The sequence below is a fragment of the Suncus etruscus genome, chromosome 7, assembly GCF_024139225.1.
Source record: "Suncus etruscus isolate mSunEtr1 chromosome 7, mSunEtr1.pri.cur, whole genome shotgun sequence".
Lineage (NCBI taxonomy): Eukaryota > Metazoa > Chordata > Mammalia > Eulipotyphla > Soricidae > Suncus > Suncus etruscus.
In genome coordinates this window covers 78,404,916-78,420,896 of record NC_064854.1, presented here as the reverse complement: position 1 = coordinate 78,420,896, position 15,981 = coordinate 78,404,916, and the positions used below count along the sequence as shown (strand labels likewise).

The following is a 15,981-nucleotide window of genomic DNA, read 5'->3' as shown; positions in this document are numbered from 1 at the left end:
TGTGATGCTGGGGATAGAAGTAGGGATAGAAGCACATATTCTAACCTTTTAAGCTATCCTGGCTTTTTTTTTTTTTATTTTAACCAGTCAACAATTTTTTTTCCTGAGTTGAAACTAATGTGGACAACAATAGTAATTATTATATAAAAACAATGCTTAATTTCTTATTGCAGCATATATTATTTACTCTAGAAGAATATAAAATATAACATAATTTTATTGTAAATTATATTACATATTTGAGTAATTTTTCTCTCTAACCATAGTTTCTGATTTTGAGCTGGGCTATCAGAAAATTGTTTTTAAAATATTAATGACATTAATCTATGAAAGTTGTCAACCAAAACATAGATTGTGTTGGGCATATAAGTACCCTCATTACAAAACTTCTGGTTCATCACCAATGCTTTAACATTATTTATTTCCTGTTTAATTTGTTTAATGATGCCAGAGTTAACTGGTTTTCAAAATGAGAGTAAAAAATATAAAGATTTGACTTCGTTTACTAGAGGCTTTTATTACACACTGGTGTTATGAAAGTTTATGTAAAGGTTAAAAGGGTGAATTGAACATTCCTGACAGTGTGCACACACCCAATTTGACTTGATATTAATATAACTGATTACTAAGAGATTTCTTTTTTTATCTTATTATATATTGTATTTTTTATTTTATTTAAACACCTTGATTACATACATGATTGTGTTTGGGTTTCAGTCATGTAAAGAACACCACCCATCACCAGTGCAACATTCCCATCACCAATGTCCCAAGTCTCCCTCCTCCCCACCCAACCCCCGCCTGTACTCTAAACAGGCTCTCCATTTCCTTCATACATTCTCATTATTAGGACAGTTCAAAATGTAGTTATTTCTCTAACTAAACTCATCACTCTTTGTGGTGAGCTGAACTTTGTACAAAGTATATATATATATATATATATATATATATATATATATATATATATATATATATATATATATATATATATATATATATATATAAATCTGTACAAGTATATTTAATAAAACTACTTTAAGAGATGCTGAAAAAGTGCCAGAGTTAATAGTGTGTAAGGCACTTGCCATATATGTGGCTGATCTGGTTTAGATTCCACCTGACACTATGGTCCCCTGAGTATCACTAGGAGGGATCCTGAGCATAGAGGCATGTAAGCCAAACAAACTTTTCCTCCATCCCCCAAATAAACAAGAACCAGACAGATAGTATGGGATGGAAGGCAGTTACTTTGCATTTAACTGCAGTGGCTGCCACACTGGTTTTAATCTAATACAGTACATATGGTCCCCTGAGCACTGCCTGAAGTCACTCTTGAGTACAGAACCAAAAATAACCAATAAACACTGTGTTACAGCTGTTGTTCTCCACCGAAAAAGACTATCACAAAATGCAGTTTTCATTTTAAAATCTAATATATATTGTTTCTCTTCATGAAGGAGTTGTGATTTTTTTTGCTCTTGAACTCTTGAGAAAACTCAGCAGGATGTTTTTATAGGCTTTTCATATAGAAAGCATAGAACACTACTTGGTATACTGTTGATCCTTGAACTCAACCAGGAGTGAATACCAAGCATAGAACAAGGAGTAACCCCTGAGCTCCAGTAGATGTGGCCCCAAAATAAATGATTTTCTATTAAAAATTAAGTTAGAGATAACAGTAGAATTTATCATACTGTGAATTTAATTTAATTTTTCCATGAAATAATTCCATGAATTATTTGACATGACATGTCAGTGGATTTAATATTTTCCTTCATTAGGGATTTCTCTCTGAATCATTTACTGTGAGTTCTATATATCTTATGGTATCGGGTCTGATACCGAGATCTTTAATCCATTTGGATTTTACCTTCATAAATGATGCTAGCTGGGGGTCTAAGTTCAATTTTTTGCAAGTGGCTAGCTAGTTGTGTCAAGACCACTTGTTGAAGAGGCGTTTTTTGCTCCATTTAGGATTTCTTGCTCCTTTATGAAAAATTAGGTGATTATATGTCTAGGGAACATTCTCTGAGTATTCAACCCTATTCCACTGATCTGAGACCTGTCTTTATTCCAATACCATGCTGTTTTGATAACTATCGCTTTGTAGTAAAGTTTAAAGTTGGAGAAAGTAATTCCTCCCATATTCTTTTTTCCCATGATTGCTTTAGCTATTCTAGAGTGTTTATTGTTTCAGATGAATTTCAAAAGTGATTGATCCACTTCTTTGAAGAATGTCATGGATATCTTTAGTAGGATAGTATTAAATCTGTACAATGCTGGGAGAGTATTTACATTTTAATTATGTTAATTCTTCCAACCCATGAGCAGGTTATGTGTTTTCATTTCCATGTGTCCTCTCTTATTTCTTAGAGCAGAGTTTTATAGTTTTCTTTGTATAGGTCCTTAACATCTTTAGACAAGTTGATTCCAAGATATTTGAGTTTGTGTGGCACTATTGTGACTGGGGTTGTTTTCTTAATGTCCATTTCTTCCCTGTTATTATTGGTGTATAGAAAGGCCATTGATTTTTGTGTGTTAATTTTGTAATTACTATATGAGTCTATTGTTTCTAGAAGCTTTTTGGTAGAGTCTTTAGGATTTTCTAATTATACTTTCATGTCATCTGCAAACAGTGAGAGTTTGACTTCTTCCTTTCCTATCTGGATTTCCTTGATATCTTTTTCTTGCCTAATTGCTAGAGCAAGTACTATGTTGAATAGGAGTGGTGAGAGAGGACAGCCTTGCCTTGTGACAGAATTAAGAGGAAAGGCTTCTAGTTTTTCTCCATTGAGGACAATATTTGCCACTGGCTTCTAGTAGATGGCCTTAACTATATTGAAAAAAGGTTCCATTCATTCCCAACTTGATGAGAGTTTTGATCAAGAATGGGTGTTGGACCTTATCAAATGCTTTCTCTGCGTCTATTGATATGATCGTGTGGCTTTTATTTTTCTTGTTGTTGATGTTGTGTATTATGTTGATAGATTTATGGATGTTAAAGCATCCTTGCGTTCCTGGGATGAAACCTACTTGATCATAATTAGTGATCTTGATGAGGCCTTGAAAATATTTGCCAGAATTTTGTTGAGGATCTTTGCATCTGTGTTCATCGGGGATATTGATCTGTAACTTTCTTTTTTGGCTGGATCTCTGTCTGGTTTTGGTGTCAAGGTGATGTTGGCTTCATGAAAGCTGTTTGGAAATGTTTCCTTTTTTTCAATTTCATCAAAGAGTCTTGCCAGGATTGGTAGTAGTTCTTCTTGAAAGGTTTGGAAAAATTCATTAGTGAATCCATCTGGGCCTGGACTTTTGTTTTTTTTTTGGCAGACATTTGATTATTGTCTTAATTTCCTCTATAGTGATAGGGGTGTTTAGATATGCTATGTCCTCTTTATTCAACCGTGGAAGGTTATCAGATTCCAAGAATTTATCCATTTCTTCCAGGTTCTCATTTTTAGAGTTTTTCAAAGTAGTTTCTGATTAATCTTTGAATCTCTGCAATTTCGGTAATGATCTCCCCTTTTTCATTTCTAATATGAGTTATCAAGTTTCTCTCTCTTTCTTTGTTAATTTTACCAGTGGTCTATCAATCTTGTTTATTTTTTTCAAAGAACCAACTTCTGCTTTTGTTGATCTTTTGGATTGTTTTTTTGTGTTTCCACTTCATTGATTTTGCTCTCAGCTTTGTATTTCCTTCTGTCTCCCTATTTTTGGTTCCCTTTTTGAGCACTTTCTAATTCTATGAGCTGCGTCATTAAGCTATTCATGTATGCCCCTTCTTCTTTCAGGATGTGAGCTTGCAAAGCTATTTTCTTCTCAGTACTGTTTTTGCTGTGTCCCATAGATTCTGATAGTTTGTGTCTCTATTGTCATTTGTTTCCAGGAAAGTTTTTATTTCCTCTTTGATTTCATCTCAGACCCACTGGTTATTCAGTATTAGGCTGTTTAACTTCCAGGTATTTTGAATTTAAAATAGTATTAATTTGGGGGCGAAAGAGAACAGTAAAATCCAAAAGCATAAATAAATAAAAACATATATAATTTTTAGTAGAAATATGCTGAGATGTTTTGCAATAAAATGTTTGTTTCTTTTTATTTTAATTTAATTTTACTGAAACCACTGTGATTTTCAATGTCTTTCATACTTAGGTTTTAAACGTAAAGTAAATCAGGTTAATCCTACCACCAGTGCCAAATCCCTCCAATATTTTCCCAGAGTGTATCCAAACCAGCACTGTTTGACTCCAGGCTTCCCAATAGGCCTATTTAAAGTTTAAATAAATAGGCCTTCCAATTGGCCTATTTAAAATTTAGATCATTAAAGTTTGGTTCTCTTGATTCCATTGTTCACTTTAGCTTAAATATTTAGCTACGTTAGTTTAGTATTGTTTGTTTTTAGAGCCATGCCTGGCAGCGCCCAGGGGTTACTTCTGACTCAGTGCTCATAAATCTTTCTTGGCAGGCTCAGGGCACATATGGGATACACAGAATCGAACCTGGCTCCATCTTGGGCCAGCTGCTTGCAAGGCAAATGCCCTACCATTGTGCTATCTTTTGAGCCTACTTCTTTTTTTTTTTCTTTTTTTTTATTGGGTCACACCCGTTTGACGCTCAGGGGTTACTCCTGGCTAAGTGCTCAGAAATTGCCCCTGGCTTGGAGGGACCATATGGGACACCGGGGGATCGAACCGCGGTCCATTCCTTGGCTAGCGCTTACAAGGCAGACACCTTATCTCTAGCGCCACCTTCCCGGCCCCTTGAGCCTACTTCTTTTCTTTTTTTAAACATAGCCAATGCACCTGAAACTGCTTGGCCCGTGACCCTTCTCTTTTCATATTTGTGTTTCTCTTCCTCCACTAATTTTCTTTTTTTTTTTTTTTTTTTTTGGTTTTTGGGCCACACCCGTTTGACGCTCAGGGGTTACTCCTGGCTATGTGCTCAGAAATCGCCCCTGGCTTGGGGGGACCATATGGGACGCCGGGGGATCGAACCGTGGTCGTTCCTTGGCTAGCGCTTGTAAGGCAGACACCTTACCTCTAGCGCCACCTTCCCGGCCCCCACTAATTTTCTTTCCTTCACCTCACAATACTCTGGGGCCAAGGGTATTTGAGACACCTCCCATTTGCATTACTGTATTTCTTCATGCAACTATTCTACATATCACATATAAGTAATATTATTTTCTATTTGTCCTTCTTCTTCTGGCTTTCTTCATTTAACAGAATATTATCCAGTTCCATCCATGTTGCTGCAAATTGCATGGCTACATCATTCCTTACAACTCTGTAGTATCCCAATGTATATGTTTACCACATCTTCATGATCCACTCATCTGTTTTTGGACATCTAGGTTGATTTCAAATTTTAGCTATTATGTTGAATGCTGCAATGAATAGCAGTATGCATACAACCTTTTAGATGAGTGTTTTTATTTCCTGGGATAAATAACCAAAAGAGGATTGCTGAGGGATAAGGCAGCTCAATTTTGCATTTACTGAGAACTTGCCATACCATTTTCCATAGGAGTTGGAACAGGCAGCATTCTCACCAGTAGTAGATGCGAGTTTCTTTCTCACTACATCCCACCAACAGAGATAGTTCCAGTATTTTTTATATGTTCCATCCTCACTGACATAAGATGATATATAATTGTTGTCTTGATTTGAATTTCTTTAATGATAAGTGAAGATGAGTATTTTTAATGTGCCTGTGGGCCATATTTTGGTCTTCCTCAGAGAAGTGCCTGATTATTTCTTCTCTCCACTATTTGATGGTTTTTGAGTTTTGGGGAAGTTAACCTTTGTGTGTAATTTGGGTATCCTAGATATCAAACTTATATCTGATGAATTGAGTGCAAAAATGCTCTCCCACTCAGTTAGCTGTTTTCTAATTTTTAGCCCATGTTTCTTTTGCCAAACATAAACATTTTATTTTGATGCAGTCTCATTTATTCATATTTAAAGTTATATCCTTCATCATTGACATCCTATCATTGAAGACTTCTTTGATGTCAAAGTCTTGGAGTGTTCTGCCTATGTTTTCCTCAAAGAACATCATTGATTTAGATCTAATCTCAAGGTATTTAGTTCAATTTGAATTGACTTTTGTGTAATACGTGAGATATGGATAGATCTTTAATTTCTTATACATGGCTATCCAATTGTTCCGATGCCATTTGTTGAAGAGTCTGTCTTAATTCTATTTCAAGCTCTTGGCTCTTAATCAAAGATTAATTGATAGTCAGGTATGCCATTTATATTTACCATTATCTTGGGTGTATGTTACTGGATTTGGCTATCTATGTATTTTATGGTTCCACACAAACTTTATCATTGATTGTTCAGTCATTGAAGAAGATGGGCTAGAGAGTTAGCATAGTGGTAAATAATTTGCCTTGCATGCAGCTGACCCAGGAGAACCGGTTTGATTCCTGGCATTCCATATGGTTCCCTGAGTTTGCCAGGAGTGATTTCTGATCACAGAGCCAAAAGTAACTCCTGAGCATTGCTGGGTTTGGCCCAAAAACCAATAACTAACTAACTAACTAACTAAATAAATAAACTTCTTTAAAACATAAAGTTCTTGAAAAATGTTATTTGAATTTGAATAGCAATTGCACTGACTCTTTATAGTAGTTTAGATAATATTGTCATTTAGAAAAGATATTGATTCTTCTATTCTATGAGCATGGAATGATTTTCCACTCCTTACTTCTTCAATATTTTTTTTTGAATTTTCCAGGTATAGGTTCTTCTTCTCTCTTATTAGGTTGACCCTTGGTACATGATTATTTTGGACAATAATTTAAATGGAATATATTATTTGATCTCTTTCTCTTGTGAATAATTATTTCTATAAAGGAATGCAAATTTTTAATGTATTGATTTTGGAGCAATCCACTTTGTTGTATTGGTTTATTGTTTCTAGGAGCTTTGTTTTGGACTCCTCAGGCTCTTCCATGTATACCATCAGGTAATCTGCAAATAGAAATAATTTGGCTTCTTTTTTTAAATTTGGATTATTTTGATTTCCTTATCTTACTAGGAAGGTGATTTTTTTTTAGGACTTCTAATATATGTTGAATAAAAGTGGAGAAAGTGAACTTCCTTGCCTAGTACCTGACCTTATTTGTGTAAGGACTTATCCACTTCTCAACCTGAGATATTTATTCTGTTTTCTTCCCTCTGGAGAAACCTGTGTTCTCTTTTCTATACATAAGGAGTCTGTCTTACTCTCTCTTTCTGCCCCCCCCTCTTTTTATGGACATAATTGGATAAAACATTTTCCATAACTGAAAATATCTAGAATTAGCACAGTCAAATGTGGCCCCTCCCTCAAAAAGAGATTATTAAAATGTTTCATATGTAAAATAGTTTACCATATTTAAAATATGATAGAATATTCTGAAATATCTAAATCCTTAACAAAGTGTAAAATGAGGAATTAAAATTAACTAAATATATTATGTAAAATAACATTAAAAATAATAGCTTGTGGGGCTGGAGTGATGGCTCTAGAGGTAAGGTGTCTGCCTTGCCTGCGCTAGCCTAGGACAGACCTAGTGTGGCCCCAAAACAAAAAAAAAAAATAAATAGAATAATAGCTTGTTCTGCGGCCCAACATATCTCCCCCCAATACATATGGGACATAAATAATTAATGTAAAAAAGAAATAATCTAACTCTACTATCATTTATCAAATAGCTTTATATGGAAGGTAAATTAAATATAAAAGCAATAAATTAATGTCTGATTTTGATATTTTGTTTATTTTTATTTCAGGTTAACACTAAGTAAAGTTCAGGGATTACTCTTGCTTTTCTGCTCAGGGATCACTCCTTAGAGTATTATACAGGGTACAAAGGATCAAATCCAGGTCAGCTACATGCTGCATCTGTGGATCCAAAGATATATATATTTCAAATTTCCCATGTTGATTAAAATATTAATTTTTGTTAATCATGACAATTCATGAGTCAGGTATATGTTTCCATTTCCGTGTGCCCTCTATAATTTCTTGGAACAGGGTTTTATAGTTTTCTTTGTATAGGTCCTTCACGTCTTTGCTCAAGTTGACTCCAAGATATTTGAGTTTGTGTGGCACTAATGTGAATGGGACTGCCTTTTTGATGTCCATTTCTTCCCTATTATTATTGGTGTATAAAAAGGCCATTGATTTCTGTGTGTTAATTTTGTAGCCTGCCACATTGTTATATGAATCTATTGTTTCTAGCAGCTTTTTGGTAGAGTCTTTAGGATTTTCTAAGTAGAGTATAATATCATCAACAAACATTGAAAGCTTGACTTCTTCCTTTCCTATCTGAATGCCCTTGATATCCTTTTCTTACCTAATCGCTATAGCAAGTACTTCCAGTACCATGTTGAAGAGGAGTGGTGAGAGCGAACAGTCTTGTCTTGTACCAGAATTTAGAGGGAATGCTTTTAGTTTTTCACCACTGAGGATAATATTTGTCATTGGCTTGTGGTAGATGGCCTTAACTATATTGAGAATGGTTCCTTTTATTCCCATCTTGCTGAGAGTTTTTATTAAGAATGGATGTTGGACCTTATCAAATGCTTTCTCTGCTTCTATTGATATGACCATGTGATTTTTATTTTTCTTGTTGATGTTGTGTATTATGTTGATATATTTATGGATGTAAAACCATCTTTGTTTTCCTGGGTTGAAATCTACTTGATCATAGTGATTGATCATCTTGATGAGGCATTGGATTGTATTTGCCAGGATTTTGTTGAGGACCTTTGCATCTGTATTTATCAGGGATTTTGGTCTGTAATTTTCTTTTTTGTCAGGATCTCTGTCTAGTTTTGGTGTCAAGGTGATGTTGGCTTCATAAAAGCTGTGTGGAGTGTTGTCATTTTTTTTCAATTTTATGAAAGAGCCTGGCTATTATTGGTATGATTAACATCATTAAAATGAGAATACTCCAAAAACCATTATACAGATTTAAACCAATTCCTCTAAAGATACACATAACATTCTTCAAAGAAGTGGATCAAACACTTTTAAAATTCATTTTGAACAATAAACACCCTCGAATAGTTAAAGCAATCCTTGGGAAAAGAAATATGGGAAGCATTACTTTCCCCAACGTTAAACTGTATTACAAAGCAATAATTATCAAAACAGCAGGTTATCAGAATAAAGACAGACCCTCAGATCAGTGAAATAGGGTTGAGTACTGAAAGAATGTTCCTCAGACATACAATTACCTAAGTTTTGATAAAGGAGCAAGAAACCCTAAATGGAGCAGGGAAAGCCTCTTCAACAAGTCTAGGGCTGATGAGGTGGCACTAGAGGTAATTTGTCCTCCCAAGCCAGGGACAATTTCTGAGTGCTTAGCCAGGAGTAACCCCTGAGTATCACACGGATGTGGCAGAAAAAACAAAAACAAAAAAACAAGTGGTGCTGACACAACTTGTTAGCCACTAGCAAAATAGTGAACTTAGACCCCCAGTTAACATCATGTACAAAGGTAAAATCCAAATGGATTGAAGACCTTGATATCAGACCTGGTACCATAAGGTATATAGAATAACATATAGGGAAAACACTCCATGACACTAAGACTAAAGGTATCTTTTTTTTTTAAGTTCTTTTTTTTTTTTTTTTTTTTTTGGTTTTTTGGGCTACACCCTTTTGATGCTCAGGGGTTATTCCTGGCTACACGCTCAGAAATTGCACCTGGCTTGGGGGGACCATATGGGACGCTGGGGGATCAAACCGTGGTTCTTTCCTTGGCTAGCACTTACAAGGCAGACACCTTACCTCTAGCGCCACCTCGCCGGCCCTGACTAACGGTATCTTTCAGAAGAAATCTGTACTCTCCAAACAAGTGAAAGCAGAGATAAACAGATGGGAATACATTAATGTGAGAAGCTTCTGCACCTCAAAGGAAATAGTGCCCAGGATACTAAAGCCATCCATTGAGTGGGAGTAACTATTCACCCAATAACCATCAGACAAGGGGCTAATATTCAAAATACACAGGGCAGAACTTTACAGGAAAAAAAAAACATGTAATCCCATCAGAAAATGGGGAGAAGAAATGGACAAACATTTTGACAAAAAAAAAAAAAGAAATACAAATGCCCAAAAGTCACATGAAAAAATGCTCCACATCACTATTCATCAGGGATATGCAAATCAAAACAACTATGAGGTATCATCTCACATCACAGAGATTGGTACACATCACAAAGAATGAGAACAAGCAGTGCTCATGGGAATGTGGAGAAAAAGGAACTCCAAAAACTGGAAATTGAGCTCCCATAGGATCCAGCTATACCACTTCTGGGCTAGGGATATACCCCAGGAACACAAGAATTCAATAAAAAAAAAACCCTTGCTCACACCTATATTTATTTCACCACTATTTACAATAGCCAGACTCTGGAGACAACCAATATGCCCTTCAACAGATGAATGGCTAAAGAAACTGTGGTACATATACACTATTGAATATTATACAGCCATCAGGAAAGATGAAGTCATGAAATATTCCAATACATGAATGTACATGGAATGTATCATGCTGAATGAAATAAGCCAGAGGGAGAGAGGTAGTTTCAGAATAGTCTCACTCATCTATGGGTTTTAAGAAAACTAAAAGACATTTTTGCAATAATCCTCAAAAGACAAAGAGAGGAGGGCTGGAGGTCCAGCTAATGACATGAAGCTCCCCACAAAGAGTGGTGAGTGCAGTTAGAAAAATAACTACACTGAGAACTATTATAACAATGTGAATGAATGAGGGAAGTGGAAAGCCTGTCTAGAGTACTGGTGTGGGTGGTGTGGGGAGGAGGGAGATTTGGAACATTGGTGGGGGAAATGTTGTACTGTTGAAGGGGGGGTGTTTTTTTACATCATTGAAACCCAAGTACAATCATATTTGTAATCAAGGTGTTTAAATAAAGATATTACTAAAAATAAAGATCAATTTGAATGATTCTTTGTAAGATTAGAATATATTTTTTGATTACTATACTCTACTGAAGTATTTCATCTTGAATTCAATGATTGTGTGTGGAGTTGTGATTAACAGAATACTTTATAGTTGATTTTGAAATACACAATGAGTCAGAGCCTTTCCCACCACCAGTGTCAACCTCCTTCTATTAATGGTCCTAGAGTGTAACCTATACCATCACTCTTTGTACTCTGGCCTACCAGTATAACAGGCTGCTTAGAATAGTTTAGATTGTTAAAGTTTAGGTCCCTTCATTCTATTATTATTGACTTTGGCTTGGATATTTAGTTCTCCCCTTATTTATTTCTCCACCAATTTCCACCCATATCTTTTTAAGGGAATTGTTGGCCATAGGATTGTTTTTTTAACCTTTGATTATGAATCTTTGTTTGCTTAAGTTATTCAAATGTGATTTTTGCAGGCTCACAATGTTGAATTAAATTTTCTGATTTATTTTGAACATCTGTGTCTCTTAATTGGTGCATATAGTCCAGTGACTTTGAGAGAGAATATTGTCATGGGATTTTGTACCATCAGTTTTTAAAAGTTTGGTGTGTTTGTGGTGCTTATCTTGCCTTAAACTAGACCCTTCATTTACTCTTTTATGGTAGGCCTTGAGTCTATCACGTTCCTTAAATCTTTTTTATTCATAAGGTGTTGTTTATTCAAACCTGAATAAAAGTTTTTCTGGGTGAAGTATTCTTGATGAGGCATTCATTTCATTGAAATTTGTCACTTGATTGCACCCCGACTTTGTGCCTGGAGGGTTGCTTGTGATAAATCCATTTCTTAATGTAAAAGATTCTGATTTGTATATAATTTCTCTTTTTATCTTGCTGCATTCAGTATTCTCTATCTGTTGCTTTCATCATTATGACTAGAATGTGCCTTGGGATAATTTTATTTTTAGCTGGCAATTACATTCAGAATATATATGTATAAACTCTTTAATTCTGGGAAGTTCTCATATATGATGCTCTTGACTGCTGCTTCTTTGCCGGGGTTTTACTCCTTTTTTTATGGTATCCCAATCATTCTTATTTTATTTCTGTTCAATTTATCTGAAATATCTGATGTCATTTGTTTCTTCTTTTGAGGACTTTTGCAATCTTCTCTTTGTTTATTTTGTGATTCTTTCCAACTTCTTCTGTCTTAAGGAAATATTATATAGCTTATATTATGGCTCACTGCTTCTATCTTCAACAGCAGATACACTGCTGGTGAGGACTTCCAGAGAGATTTTTATTTCAAATATTGAGTTTTTCAGTTCTGTTATTTATTTGTTGACACTTTCTCATTTATACTCTCATATCATCTTGAGTATTATTGGTTGTCTCTTCCATGGATTCTTTTTTTTTTTTTTTTTGATTTTTGGGCCACACCCGTTTGACGCTCAGGGGTTACTCCTGGCTATGCGCTCAGAAATCGCTCCTGGCTTGGGGGGACCATATGGGACACCGGGGGATCGAACCGCAGTCCGTCCTACGCTAGCGCTTGCAAGGCAGACACCTTAACTCTAGCGCCACCTTCCCTGCCCTCTTCCATGGATTCTTTGAGTCCTTTGAACCTCAACATTTTCTGTCAAAAGGTTTTATCAAAGAGTCTGGATAGATAGATAGATAGATAGATAGATAGATAGATAGATAGATAGATAGATAGATAGACAGACAGACAGACAGATGATAGATAGATAGAAGATGGGTCTTTAGATCTACCATCTTTGTTCACTACATGTGGTGAGGCTCTGTATTACTTTCCCACTGTGACCTTTACAGTGTTGTGGTGTTGTTAGGACTCTGACTAGAAGAAATGTGTGGTCATGAGCAAAGGAGACAGTCTGTCTTTTTTCTTTTCTTAGGGTTGTACGTTTCTGTAGTAAAAATGGCTCTTCTCAGTCAAAGAGGATGTTGTTGTGGATCTTTATGTTTGACTTGTGACCACACTCTTCTCTGGACACAGTAACCTGAGTTCAAACTGGCTATTCTGATTAATAAAGCCACTTTCTCCACTGCTGGTTACCAGTCCTATCTGTCGTATGGCCATACTTTTCTTAGAGTTTATTGTGCTAGCTTAAAAGGAAGCAATTCATTCAAAAGCACTGAGAATATTAAAACAGACAAAACCTTGGATGCAGTGACCCAGTTTCAAGCCCCAGGCACCCATTTCAATCCCCTGAGCACAGATATGGGAAGTAAGCTTTGAGGATCACCTGTTGTCAATTTAGCCCCCCAAAATATAAATCTATCAAGTAGTTAACCCTGGTTTGATTTCAAGTACTGCATATGATCACTTAATCCCTTAATCACTGCCAGGAATAAGACCTTTCAGAGCATCTTTAGGAACACCAACCACTCTCTCCCTCAAACTTTATTATGTTTACTTATAATTAAAGGGAGATAAAAAATATCTTGTGGAATTTTATCAAGTATTAGGCCATATTTATCATCAATAGATTATCATGCTTGTTTTCATCTACGCTTAGTATTTTCAAAATAAAAATTTATTTTGAATTTCTTGAATTGTATTTACCTCTATATATAAAACTTCTAAATAAATACTTCTTTAGTAATATGCTGAATTCAATAATAAAACTCTACTATCAGATTCATGAAATATTCAAGTTTATATTGATATAATTAATATACAAGGAAGTGATACAGGCTAAGCAAACATAGAACTCAACCAAGTAATATCATATAAAATTGTATTAACTGGGCCTGAGCAGTGGCACAAGTGATAAGGCCTTGTGTGTGCTAGCCTAGGACAAACCACAGTTTGATCCCCCGGTATCCCATATAGTCCCCCAAGGCAGGAGCGATTTCTGAGCGCATAGCCAGAAATCTCTCACCCCTGAGAGTCACCGGATGTGCCCTAAACTTCCCCAAATTTTTATTAACTGATAAGATATTAATAAGATTTATTATTAATAGGTCTTTCTTCTATTTTCTGCCTTAGGGATATGATGATGGCTATGGGGGTGAATATGATGACCAGACCTATGAGGCTTATGGTAACAGCTATGTCACCCAAACACAAAGGTATGAGAATTGCTGTTTAGAACATTCTTTTACAAGTATTTCTAATCCTGATACTTAGTTTCTTGTATATGAATATTATTTCTTTCTTAGAGTTTCTAGTACTCTTTTTTCTATATAGTATTTCTGAATTATTAATATGATGACAACACTGTGAGAGGTAAAAAGAAATCATCTTGCAATTACCAAAAATTAAATAGTAATATGTTATTTCAAGACTAGATGATCCTTAGAGCCAATCTGTCAATTAAGCAAGCTGATATTTAAATATTGTTATTTTTAGATATTATTTAAGTAATTACAGAATTAAGAAAACAAAGGAAGGTAATTACTTAACATGACTTTTCTTCCCTAAAATAAATCATTGTAAGAAAATTTTATTGGGTTCTTAAAAGAAGAAAATTCTAAATGTCAATGAATTAGAGCATTTTTTTAAAAATACAGTAGTGACTGTTGAATATATTTATTTAGATTCACTCAAAATTAGATACATCATTGAAGTTTTACTTCTTATTAATCACTTTCTTATTTATTAAATCATTTACATACAATAGATTTTATACATTTAGAGTATAGTTGTAAGAACTTGCAAAAGCAATGAAATGCTTGTCACATAACTATCACCAAAATTAAAACTTAGGGTATTTTAATAATGTACTAATGACCTTTTACTAGTGACTTTTCCTCTACCTCTACTTCAGTAATCACAGTCTGGATTTGGGTTGTGTTTTAATTCTTGTTTTGTTTGTTTTGTTTTGGGGGGTATTTTGGGGGCTACACTTTTATTTTTTATATAAACTCATAAAAGTGGTATTTTGTATCTGCCTACTTTACTTAGCATTTATTCACATTGATGTTTATTTTAGTGTGTTATTATAAGACTATATAAGCTCTCTTTTAAGAATGTATCACAGGGCCAGATTGGTAGCACAGTGGTAGGGCTTTTGCCTTGCATGTGGCTGACCCAGGACAGATGCCCCTTTGATCCCCAGCATCCCATATAGTCCCCAGAGCCAGCAGTGATTTCTGAGTGTGAACCAGGAGTAAGCCCTGAGCATCACTCAGTGTGGCTCAAAAAACAAAACTAAACTAAATTAAAATGTAACACAGTTAACTTTTACTGTTATATAAATAGTTGGTTGTGTTTTTTATATTTTTGGAATTATGAATAAAATTGACATGATTTTATTATGCCTTTTTATTGTTTTTTAAGAAAAATCAGTCACCTAATTTTTTTTTTTGGTTTTTGGGCCACACCCGGTGTTGCTCAGGGGTTACTCCTGGCTGTCTGCTCAGAAATAGCTCCTGGCAGGCATGGGGGACCATATGGGACACCAGGATTCGAACCAACCACCTTTGGTCCTGGATTGGCTGTTTGCAAGGCAAATGCTGCTGTGCTATCTCTCCGGGCCCTAATTTTTTTAAATTAAAAATTCTATCACAAAGTAGGAGACTATATAACACTTAAGCAATATCTCCCTTGAATATTGTTAGTAGAAACAGAATATCTAAATTTATCATAAAATTTACAAGTCACTGGATCAATATTAATGCCACCCAAAGAAATAGACTTACTTTTTAAGTAATATTTGGAAGAGGAAAAGTGGCGAAAAAGAGAGCTTAAGTTGATTATAGAGTTGAGAAAATCCATATAAAAATCAATTAAGTGTGGAATTTTTATGGCATAAGAAGTCTAGCAATAGAACTGGAACAAAATTTTATTTAGAGAGAATATTGTAAGTAGTTAGAGAGAAGGGCATGAGTAAGTATAACTTAATGCATCATGAAAATTACCATCTTCAACTATGAGTAACTGGTTAATTTTTAGTAGGGAAAGTAGAAAAACACTCATGAGTCAAGAGCTTCTACTGTAGATAATACAGTGACAATTACATATTAGAAAATAGCGTGATTACTAAAGATAAAAAATCATGCTACATCATATCATAGACA

The 15,981-nt window shown here is 35.0% G+C and overlaps 1 protein-coding gene across 1 annotated transcript in view; it reads left to right on the top strand.

Moving 5' to 3' along the window:
• KHDRBS2 (KH RNA binding domain containing, signal transduction associated 2) overlaps positions 1-15,981 on the top strand; it is a 412,537-nt gene that overhangs the window by 334,135 nt on the left and 62,421 nt on the right. Inside the window, exon 7 of the mRNA XM_049776928.1 lies at positions 13,949-14,031. Within this exon, the coding sequence (XP_049632885.1) occupies positions 13,949-14,031 (83 nt within the window). The remainder of the gene's footprint in view (positions 1-13,948; positions 14,032-15,981) is intronic.